Source organism: Medicago truncatula, chromosome 7 (genome assembly GCF_003473485.1).
Source record: "Medicago truncatula cultivar Jemalong A17 chromosome 7, MtrunA17r5.0-ANR, whole genome shotgun sequence".
Classification (NCBI taxonomy): domain Eukaryota; kingdom Viridiplantae; phylum Streptophyta; class Magnoliopsida; order Fabales; family Fabaceae; genus Medicago; species Medicago truncatula.
In genome coordinates, this window is record NC_053048.1 from 44,187,458 (window position 1) to 44,200,162 (window position 12,705).

Here is a 12,705-nt window from a genome sequence, read left to right on the forward strand (position 1 = left end):
TTTAAAGTTAAAATAAATTTTATAAATCAAAGACTACAAATTTCAACTTCAAAAATCGATTCTTCTTCAAATCATCCTAATATAATATAATCAATTCTACGATCTCTGGTTGAAAATATTGCTCACTTTCTTTTATTTGTTATATGTTTAAGAATCGGTTGCTAACATTGAAAATTTAACTTCCTAAAAAACCACTAAAAATTCATTCATTATTCAAGACATGCTAAGCCGTCGGAGGCTACTATTGCTGCATCGTGGCAAGTACAGTGTATTTTCTTTGTTTGACAAGAAGCCAGGAGGTACGGTGTATTTTATTTAATATAGCAATAGGTACAATGAATAGCTTTAAACTATCATTATTATCTTTGGGTCAATTTTTTAATAGAAATGATCTTTGGGTTAATTTATGATAACATTTAAACAACTCTCTCCCTTGTATTCTTATGTTACTGGCTAGAGCTCACATTTAAATGTGAAAAAGTGAGGTGTTCGAGGTTCGTACATCAACCCCTGCATATAATATACAATATCTCTGTCAACTGAATTAAGCTCACAGAGATTCTCTTTATTCTTTTTATCAATAAAAAGAAGATTAAGATTATTTTAAAATTGTCATAAAATGGTTGAAAAATATTTATTATTTCTCTTCTATTAAATTTATTGGACAAACTATCATGAACAGTTAGGGGTGATGTAAACTATGATAGAAAAAAGACAGCCGTATGCACGATCTATTGTGTTTTTCTTTTGGTTTAATTGCAGTTTTGATCCCCCTATTTTCACCATTTTGCAGAAATGGTCCCCCTATTTTAAAATTCGACAATTTTGGTCTCTCTATCATATTTTTGAATTATAAATATGTGATGTGATAAATTTTAAATGTCGTGGAATATGATCTGAAAATGAAAAAAGATTAACATCGATAAAATTGCAACAAAATTCTCTTGAAAACTTCATTTAAAATATATCATATCACAATATTTTAGACAAAAAATTTGATAGAGGGACCAAAATTGTCCAATTTTAAAATAGGGGGACCAATTTCGCAAAATGATGAAAAGTGGAGGACCAAAACTGCAATTAAGTCTTTTCTTTTTAACCTTCGAGTATGGCATTCTCTTGAAAAATTCGTATTTTTATAAAGTTTATTAATAACTTGAACCTAATTACATTATTTCTATTGTGTATTTGTAATATTTTTAGTTAGGATCCGTTAACATGTGTAAATCCTTTTACTTACACCAAATCTCAACCGTTATTATTAGGGGGATGTATAGGATTAAGATTCAATGGGATTTTAAAAGACTTTTTAATTATGAAAAAGTCTTGTGGTATTCAATCAAGACTTTTTGCAACTTAAAAAAAGTCTTGTGGTATTCAATCAAGACTCTTTGTCATTTTAAAAAAGTCTTGAGGTATTCAATCAAGACTTTTCATTACTTAAAAAAAGTCTTGTGGTATTCAAAATCATTCAAATTTCAAAGGATTGTTTAATAAATTGAATTTTGATGGATTTTGTAGTATAATTTTAACAAAAAAAAGTCTTTCATGAAAAGATAAGATTTTTTGAGATTGTTTTTCTTTTAAAAGTTACTATCTCCTTCTTCTCCTTTCTCTCTCTCTCTCTCCCTCCCCCTCCTTATTCTCTCCTTTCTCTCTCCATTCTCTTTCTCTCTCTCTCTCTCTCTCATCCCCCCTCTCTCCCTCTCTCTATCTCATAAAAAAATAAAAAATTGTATTGAGAATATTATTATAGAGAGTATGTCGTAATCAATGTTCCGCAAATCGAGTGTTGACTCTCCGAGATTATCGAGTTTACGTTTTTAGGTACAAAAATCGTGTTAACTCTAAGGTAAACTCGATTTCTGGTAAAATCGGAAGGTTTAACGTGTTTGACTGAGTTAACACTCGGTAAACTCGTGTAAACTCGACCGATTTGTAGTGGCTGACACAATATTTTTTTTTTGAAAGATTTGTAAGTGCTGACATAATTTTAAATATGTACAATTGAATTTTGTGGCAATAACATTTTTAAAAAATAAAAAATGTGTATTGAGAATAATGTGTTAGTGTTTTTTTAGTCCCTTAAAATCTTATAAAATCCATAAAATTCTTAAAATTTGAAAATCAATAGTAAAAGAATTTTTTATTTGTTTTATTTTTCTTTATTCAAACGCTAGAATTTAAAATCTTGAGTGTATAAAGTCTTTTACATGAAAAGTCTTTTAAAATTCTTTAAAATCTTGAGTTATAAAATCTTTTACATAAAAAGTCTTTTAAAATCTCACAGAATCAATACAATCTCACACAGTCCTTTTAAATCTTAAATTTTTTTTTTTATTAAAATAGTCTTTTAAAATTCTAATCCAATACACCCCTTAGTTGATATGATGCCTCATATTATGTCCAAACATAAACTTGTAAAGAGAATATGTAGCATATATTTTCTACATGTTGGCTCATGTAGTAGTTTCTTTTCAACATATTTGCCCCCTTCTTCGCATTAATGGATCCAAATTGTTGTATCTCATGTGAAATCAATTGATATCTCTCGTACTTTATATTAGCAATCTTATTTATACCTTTGTAATTTCTGAGATCAGATTTGTTTTGAAGAAATTAACAATTAAATTTACACCAGACAAAGCTATTGAGAGAAGAAACAAGGGAGGGAATAGATTGGTAGAGGCCAAATCCGCCACTGGTAAACTCAGCCACACAGAGATAAGTGGGGGAGAGAAGATGTGCCATCAACGGTGGTGGTGCAAGGAGACGTAACGTAACCATGATTCTTCAATTGATATCGTCTAATTTTTATTACGGTAACTTTTTATTTGAAAATTCAAGGATAAATGTTAAAAGACAAATAAATTAGACAGAGGAGAAATCTACAATCTAGAAAGTTGAGAGTTGACGAGATCTCGTGTGATATTTTTAGTGGATAAATTTAAATCTTTATATGCATATGCATTCGCTTCTCGGTATAGATGAATAATTTTAAGATAAGTTGTTACAGTCAATTGTAGCCCCACTTTACGGTTGTAACAACTTCATTTCATTCAAGTTTTGTTGTTACACTTTGTGCACTTGAATGATCTTGTGTAATTGACTTTCTTAAGACTTGCAGTGGTTGATGATGCACGACCTAGACTTGTAATGGCCTTAGACTAGAGATAGGCCCTTGTACCACTTCACCATTATAGAAACATGCCAAAAATTCTTGTAATTTGTCTTGGTATGTATTTTAATAAAAGTTTCCTTGTTTTTATTCCTTGTTCTTTATTCTATTACTTTAGTTCACCATTATGATGGTGAGTAGTCTTCTTCTTTGCCTTAAGATAGTCAAGGATGAACTTTCCATGATCCCTTTCTTTTCTTTTGTCGTGGGACTTCAAAATTCTAATATAGCCTCAGTGACAGTGTTTTTAAGAAAACTCAAAGGCAACACCCATTGTTGAAAGACAATGATGCTGCTCAAAATGCAAGGCTAGACAAATATCTTGAAGTAAAAGAATAACCTTAAGAAACGGGTCTTACCAATACAGAAACCATGAGAATATGGGACTATGTTGGTAAAACACACCTTTTGTATCAGAGAACATATGATACTTTAGAGTTTACCCCATCCTTAGGCAATTATTTCTCATAAAACTAGAAAGGATTGGAATTTAGAATTGTCTATTGTTGTGATGAATTTCAATGATTCAAAGACAATCTTTTATAAAGAAATAAGGAGATCATGATCAAATAGTGGTTACTACTATTGTGCAAAATAAAATAAAAAGATAGAAGAGAAAAAAGGGTGGTGCATTTCTAAAATAGCTAATAATATGGGAAACCCACTTTAGAATGCTTTACTATTTGCACCCTTAACTATAAGATAAATACCACCGATTCACTAATTCTAAATCACTTAAATACAATAAAGTCAATCTTAAACAAATAAATAAAGCATATATTATAGTAATTTAATTAAAATGGTGGGTGTTGCACTTACTATACATTATGAACTCTTAAAATAATTTAACTCCACCAGAATAAATCTTTGCATAAAAAAGTTATCCTTGTCCTTGATTTAACTCTTAAAAAGCATCCATGTGATTTTTTTAGCTGGAAAACATTATGATACTTATGTGGGAAATTTAAATATTACTTTAGTTTAAAAAAAAGAGAGAGAATGTTCAGGAATTAAAACCGACAAAATTAAACAAAAGTTAAATTAGGATTCTTCATCTACAAGAATTTATTCTGGTATCATAATGTTTAATTCTCTCCTTTAAGAATTCCTTGAGTTTTTAGATGATCCAAAAACTTTTTTTAAAAAATTTGGTATCAAATGCATGGCTAACTGTTCCGAAAGATCCAATCTCTCATTGTCCATTTGCAGGAGCTCTATTTAAAATTGTATGGACTAACTTACCAAAACTGACACCGAAAAATCAAACTTGAGACTTTAAAAAAACACACATTTTCCAAACCAACACCATTAGATAACTAGAAACAACCCCTGTTGATTAAAAAAAGGTTTAATTAAGTTTTTAGTCCTTATAATTATTCACAGTTTTATTTTTAGTCCCTACAAAATAAAATCACACTTTTTAGTCTCTATAAAATTTTTCATCAGCATTTTTAGTCCTTATAAAATTTTCCATCAACACTTTTAGTCTCTGGCAAAAATTTTCATCAACAGTTTTGGTCCCTAAAATGTTTAAGGAAAATGTCACAGGGATTAAAAAGTGTGATTTTATTTTATAGGTACTAAAAACAAAACTGTGAATATTTATAGGAACTAAAAACTTAATTAACCTTTAAAAAAAATAGTGTGATTTTATTATATAGGTAATAAAAACAAAACTGTGAATATTTATAGAGACTAAAAACTTAATTAATTTTGAAAACATTAATTGAGTTTGAATGGGTGAAAGAACTTATTGTTACATTTGACCTTCTCAATGCCACTCTGGGTGAAATGGAAACCTCCCCAACAAAGATGATAGCATCATTTGGTGATGGGTTCTTCAATTTCTACATGTAAAGATGACCAACCCGAAGCTATTATTTTTGTTGAGTTTGAAACCTAAAAGGTATAGTTTTTTTTTAAACTATAACTTCGGCATCATAACAATCACATTAAGTTCTTTTTTTAATGGAAACAATAATCTGAAATACAAATTTAATTTATTTATTTTTAATCAAACTTGTAACAAACTTTCCCTAATTTGTGGATTTTATACTTGAAACTTTTCCTTTTGTGGTTTGATCGTTCTCCTACAATTGATTTAAAAGCAATATTCGTAATCACGTCTATATTAGTCATATCCAACTTGTAACAAATTTGAAGCTTCTTCAATCCTCGTCTATTTAAAATGTAAATTATAAATTAAAATTGAGAAATGATAACTAAACACAAATTTTTGGACACAATTCAGACATCAGGGGTAATTTAGACATTTCAACCTTAAAGCAGGGGCAGTAATGTAAATACACGACATCCATCTTTTTCCTTTCCTCTTTCTCTTCTTCTATACGTGTGCTTCTCCCTCCATTCTCCTCCCTACCACCATCATCGCCCAGCCCACTGTCGTTCTCGCCATCGTCTTGCCCCACCGCCGTCCTCACAACCACCATGGTCATCAACAACGACCACCACCAACCCCTCTTCTTCGTGTGGCCTCTCTCTCTCCATTATTCCACCGGTGGCCTGACCTCCGTCCTCGCAACCATCGCAGTCTTCAACAGTGACCGTCGTCGTCCTCACAACCATCAACCGGCTCGGATCTAGATCTCATACCTCCGGCGGCCGGCGACAACCTCTTCTCTCCCTCACGCCATTTGAGATTCGCCAAGTTGCCCGCCGTTAGAGTTATGTTCAGGTTATCGTCGGAAATTGACAAAGAAGAGGGATAGGAGAGAGATGCATAGAGAAGAAAAGACAGAGAGAGTGAGAATTGCAAAGAAGTGGAGAGGAAGAGGGAAAGAAAAAAAGAATTAAAAAAAAGGGAAATACGGATAATGTTACGGTGTCGAAATTGTGTTTGTAAAACTGTGTTCATGTATCAATCCTCATTAAAATTAGAATATGAAACTAATCATAATTATATGTTTTACATGCAGGAACTTCCCCAAAAGCATCATTTATCCACTCTCCCTTGTATTTGTGTGAGTCATTCTCCATAAATATATAAACCTGAGCTCTTTAATTTTCTGTTTCACGATCTCCTTATAAACAAATTTTCATCATCACATCAATGAGCAATGAACAGAAAAAAAAAAGGATTTAATATTTCAAGATCTCCACGTTATGATTAATAACTTGTTTTGCTTTATTTGATTTGTTCCTTTCGCTAATTGCCTGTAAATAATACAAATAGAAATATAGTACTCCACAAAAGCAATGAAATAGAATAAAAAAACACAAGATTACAATTTATCAAAACTTTTAATACTATCTTGTATTCTTCCTTTTGAGGAATTTTTCTCCATTTCTTGACATTAAACGGTGCATTTTGTAGGACAATGTATAATAGAGATCTCAATCACAAAATTTGCAGCTTTTAATCAAACACCGCATTTTTTAAGTCGGAATAACAACATGCAATTTTTCAATACTGCTCTTCTTTTTCTTTTTTGCGATACTTAAACCAATAGTTCTTCCTCTTCCAACTTTTTGTGTATTCATTTTTACCCAAAAAGGAAATGTAAGAGAGTAATGTGAAATGTTTAAGATAAAAATACAAGAACAAATAATATATGAATGAGAAAAATTAAATTTGAGCAAATCAATTAAGGACATTTTATTGTTGATTGATACTGATATTTGAAGAATTGGGAAGTTGTATCTTGGAATCATGATTTATTTTTTTTTGGGAGGGGTGGGGGGTGCCATAACTAAATTTAGTAAGTGTTTAAGACAATTATGTATGTTTGCATGTGTAAGACTCTTTAACAAAACATGATGCACTAAAGTTATATATAAACAACTAAAAGGGGAAAAACAAGATGTGCTAGCTTGACAGGTTACCGTTCCACTCCCCATAGAGCATGAATTCTGCTCTCTAACACATTTTGCTCATTTTCAACTGAAATTCAAAAAACACCTCTGCGTGAGCTAACTTACTCGGAGATTTACATTAGCGTGAGTTAACTTATGCAGTAGGGTTGGAAATGAGTCGAGTCGAACCGAACCTGCCTGAGCTTGGCTCGACTCGATAAGAATTGGTTCGGCTCGAAACTCGGCTCGAGTTCGATATGAACTATTTTTTTCAGCTCGAGTTCGGCTCGTTTAAAGTTCACGAACAGTTCGGTTCGGCTCGTTAGGTTCAGTTCGGTTGCTCAACTCGTCCAAAAAAAATTATAAAAAAAAAAGATTTAATTTATAGATCTTTAATATTATATATATATATATATATATATATATATATTTTAAAATTAAATATTGAATTAAAATAAAAGTTCCCACAAGCATGCATATAATAGACATAAATTATATAAAGTTAAAGGTTGCATAAATACAAAGAAAAATATCTGATACAAGTAACAGAGACAAAAAATCCAACAAAATTCATAATATTCTTTTACTTATAAACTCCAACTGCTCTTCCCTTCAAGACAAAATTGTATTCAGCGACATTTGCCACATTTGAATTAATTTTTTTTAAAAACTAACTCAAATTGATTTATATATATAATCGACAATCGAGCCATCTCATGAACCTAATGAGTCGAACTATATGTAGCTCAAGTTCAGCTCATTTAATTAACGAACTTAATTTTCAGCTCAAGTCCAGCTCGTTAGGTTCATGAACCAAGTTCAACGGATTAAATATCGAATCGAATGTCGAACTATAATCGAGTTGGTTCGGTTCATTGTCAACCCTATGCAGGTGCATTATAGTCATTTCAGTTGAAAATGAGCACTTTTTGGTTGGGTGAAGAGCAAAATTTTCATAGAGGATAACTCAAGAACAAGATTTGATTATGACAAGTCTCACAGGCAAAACTCAACGCAGAATCGCAAAATGTAAAATGCAAAACATTACACAACATTGACTTACACTTTTTTTATGAACTCAGTCTCAGAGGCTAATGTAAACCACAAACCTCTACTAATTTTCATGTCTCATTCATCGTTTATCTAAAAAAAAAAAAAAATTATGATGTATTATGTAAGGGGGTCTTTTTCTCAAACTTGTCCTAAAACCCATAAAACTCCTCTAAAGATTAATTTATCATTCTCTAAAAAAATTACTCTTTCAATAACTAGAGGAAATCCAAGAGACTTAGACTTTGTTCTTATTTTTTGAAAGAGTAATTTTTTAACGATAAATTAATCTTTATGATTAATAAATTTTTAATTTTAAAAATATTATAATAATATAGATTAAATTTTAAAAATTCATGTAAAATGAAATCATAAAGTCTTCACCTCTCAACATCATCTTTTTCTTCCAATTACTACATCAATTGAGTTTTTCCTATAAGTTTTTCTAACATTGTCAATCAATTATAATTATTCAATTGTTTTTTTACTTTCATCATATTTAATTAAAAAGTCATATAATAATTGTTTATGATTGATTAACGGTCTAAAAACTTTATAAAGATTATTCTCAAAACATTTTCTTCACTGACCAGTGACCAGTGACCATGCGTTTATCCATGCTTTGCTTTGAATTCTCGTTTGATATTTTCGTGTCAATATATGACAAATCTTTCAGTTTTAAGAATATTAAAAAAAAATATATCTATTTGGTCAACAAATTAAGTTATAAATATTTTTGGAAATCAATGCCGTACCTCTCAATAAAAAATGTTAGTTTACATTTCTCATACTACACGTTGCGAGCATGCATGCGACTGAATCATATATGATGCAACTATATACAAAACGACATCAAATTATTGCAATCATGTCATATTTTAACTATATATATTTGAGGAAAAAATTGATCTTGAATTCAACGGTTCTTATCTAAGTTGGAGGAATACAATAAAATATTTATCAAACAACAACGAAGGACTAAGGTGATCACTCCATCTTTAAAAATGAAAAAAAAAAAAGAGGACTGAGGTCACCCCAAAGACTTTCTTTGTTTAAAAAATCAAATCCTTTGATTATTATTTTTCCACATAAATAAGCAAGTGTAAGTGTTATTATATTAATTTTCTTCTGATGAAATTATTTTTCTAACCATGATCCTCATCTTCTCCCTCTTGGCCCAGAAACTGCTAGCTAATTATATACCATCAAAGCACCCTCTTGCATATATATGATTTAGTTGCATTCTTTCATCTTTTGTTATGTAATCTTGAGAGACCAAAAGAATAAACTTTTATGGTAAAAGTTGAGAATTTATGGTGAGATTTTAGGATTGAGAAACACATTGAAAACACTCTAAGGAGTCGTTATCATTGAGTGAGTTGAGAGAAGAAATTAAATTAGAGAAATTGGAGATTGCTTAGAGCAATTAGAAATAATTTATTGATCACTTTAGCAACTCTTTTATTCATGGGAAGAGAATGAAAAAATATAGAAATTAGTGTTTGCTCTTGAAAAACTTTTGAAGCTAATTTTTTAAAAAATTTGTATCTCTATGTAATAACCTATTGATAGTGGATCGAAGAGCTATTTTTAATGACATATGTGGATGAATTAATTAAATTGTACCCGTGTTCGGTTATTTCTATATTCAAAGAGATAATATGGTCAAACTATTTTTTACATAAACTATCATAGAGAATTTGTTGAAATTAACTTAATCCGATTTGCATATATACAAACAGAGCTCCACAAAGAGGAGGGATGGGTTATTTTGTGAAATATCATTTATATTTAAATTATGATACTTATTTATCTCCAAACTTTTATAGGCATGGATATATTTTAATTCATTTTAAGTCATTAGTCAAATCTTAAAATAAGTGCTAGGAATATTGCCCGTAACATGTGCTTAGATATACACTGTCATGAACTTCCATACTTTACAAAGAACAAAATTCTGGATTATTTTTAAAATCATCGATATGAAGAAGATTCAGATTGATCTCCATAAAGTAAACTAAAGTCAAATGCTAAAAACAGCAAGCACCTTTTTTTTATTGAAAATAATAACAGCAAGTATTTTGGCAAATAGTACATCGACATGGACTTTAATTCCTCTTTTTTCTATAGATGTATATATTCAAAGTGAAATGTTACAAATTGCACATCTTCATTTTACTCACATGACTCACACATCTTACATCGTTACCATTGATTTCCCCGACTTCAATTACAAACAAACAACCATAAACATCTCATAGTATAAAATATTTGCCGGCACATTATTTAGCACACATGCAGCTTATATTAAAAAAAAAAAAAAACTAGGATATATAAGACAAACATGTTTATTCATTTTTTACAATTTTAACTTAGTCTTTGGAATTATTCTCCACTTGTAGTCTAGTTTTCAAACTTAGTTTTGTGTTATAAATTTATAAAACTTGCATCACCTTATATTTCAGTAAATATAAAGGCTATCATGATACAAGCGTACAAATTTAAATTTTAACACACAAAACAAGTCTAGATATTAAACTACAAGAGTGAAAAATATATATAGCTTAATAACTAAAGATTTAATAAAAATCGAAGAAAAACTTAAATACCATACCGAAAAAGTCTTGGGCGGTATTTTCAATCACAGCATAGACACATGTCATATGCTATGATCGAAGAATAACACCAAGCACAAACATTATTCATAGTATATATTGTACTTAAGTTTTCACCTTAGAAAATCTATATTTTGCCAAGCATAGATTCAGTCATGAATCGACTTCCGTCTGCAAAAACTTCTTCAGATACTGACGTGGAAGGATAATGAAACACATAAACATTATATTCCACGTGAGCATCACCTATATGTAAATCAACCGTGTGAGTTTTTGCCTGAATAAAGCCACGTGCGAATCTAAATTCCCCGGTTCCGCCAATAATTGGCATTTCCCTAATAGGGGCACCAATTGTGTTGCGCCCTAACACACTAAGCGTGCTACCGTTGAATTTTCCTTCCGTAAACGCAAAGGTCATGCCCATAACAAGTTCCAATTCAAGCACAGCTTCTTGAGACACTGTTAGGTAAAAACCTTGTGCTTTTCCAATTTGTGTAGATTTAAGGTCAGGTCCAACGGTTAATGGGTCCTCCAAAACCACTATGGAGCCAAATGGTAAGGGTGATTTGGATTTACCGTTTAAGGGTGATTCAGCTGATATGACTACGGTAGGCTTTGGGCCAGAAACGATGTCATGCAAGAAAAAATGGATGTGAGTGAGTTTCTCTTGTTTGAAACCAAGGTATGATGGAGAAATATTTTGGTAGTAAGTGGCGTTAACAAAGGAAGAAAAGAGAAAGGTTGTGAAGAAGGTTAGGCATAATAGGGTTTTGGAGTTAGCCATAGTGATATATTTGTGAATAGGTGAAGTTAGTATTATTGGCTAGGTTGTAATTTGTTAGTGATGCATAATTGAAAGGAGAAAAAGGATTGTATTTATAGACGGTTGGGACTATGAAAAGTATTTGGACTTTAGGAGAGTGACCTCATACTATATGTATATATCCGATAATATGATGCCGGTCTAAGGATAAAAGTTGAATATGGATTAAAAAATCAAACCAAAGTATTTTACTATACGTTTCGTCGTTATTTTTTGTTTTTGTTGTAGTCACGGAATAATAAGCCTCAAGAAAATGCGGCATTGCATGCATGAGATGAGATCATGGAAATAATCAATTCCGGATATTCATATGATTGTGTTGTTTCAACTTTCAAGTTTTCTTAATTTTTTTAATAATTATTTTTTAAAACAGATTCAAATATAAGGTAATAAAGTCAGATCATGGGCTTGATTCCAAAAACTATGAGGTGTTGTTGATTATATTGTTTACCTACCTCTGGCATCAACATGACCATGTCTACGAATTAAGGACACCTTTAGGATTAGCCCTATCGCGGTATCCAACATTTCTATGACATTTGTATGGCATATATGGATAACTAAATTCGGTGTCTTAAATAAAATTGTTTTTTCTTTAATTCAACACTCCTAGGACTGACGTCTGACATCTATATAATACTCATACGAGTCGTGACAGACAACTCAGACAAATATCTGAAACATTTTTTCTCTCTTGCTTCCACATACCGTAGATACAAGAGTTACATATGCTTTGAGAAATGTTGATCAATTAGGGATTTTAAACATTAAAGTTGATAATAACATTTTTAACTTTTTTGATAGTAGATGAATAAATAAAGGTCAAATACTATGATATCTTGTTTGATAACATTTTCTAATGAAATAATTTGCTCAAGTTAGATGCTTATATATGTATTTTGATTTTCAATTTAGACTGTCTATAAATAAATTAACATATATGTAACGGTGCCGGTGTCCTGTATTTTTACCCTAGCGGTGTCAAAGTGTATGTGCTAGTATCGTGTCAAGTGTCTATGTCGGAGTCCATGCTTCATACGACCATGTTCAATCCCAGAGATAAAATCTTTAACCGCAATCCTTATTGATTTGTCTTGAGCTTCAAAATCATTTTCCTATGAGTAAAAATTTAGACTTAGGAGCACCTAAACCACCTTTATTCCTATCTTAACAAATAGTGTTCCAATGAACCTTAATTAGGAGCTCCCACCTCCTCTAAGGTCGAT

At 30.9% G+C, this 12,705-nt stretch overlaps 1 protein-coding gene across 1 annotated transcript; it reads right to left on the bottom strand.

The window, feature by feature from the left end:
- Positions 1-10,143: 10,143 nt before the first annotated feature.
- On the bottom strand, positions 10,144-11,517 carry LOC11425204 (pterocarpan synthase 1). Its single transcript, XM_003625271.4, has one exon. It carries the CDS (start codon positions 11,438-11,440, stop codon positions 10,784-10,786), a length of 657 nt encoding a protein of 218 aa, XP_003625319.1. The 5' UTR covers positions 11,441-11,517; the 3' UTR covers positions 10,144-10,783.
- Between the last annotated feature and the right edge of the window lie 1,188 nt (positions 11,518-12,705).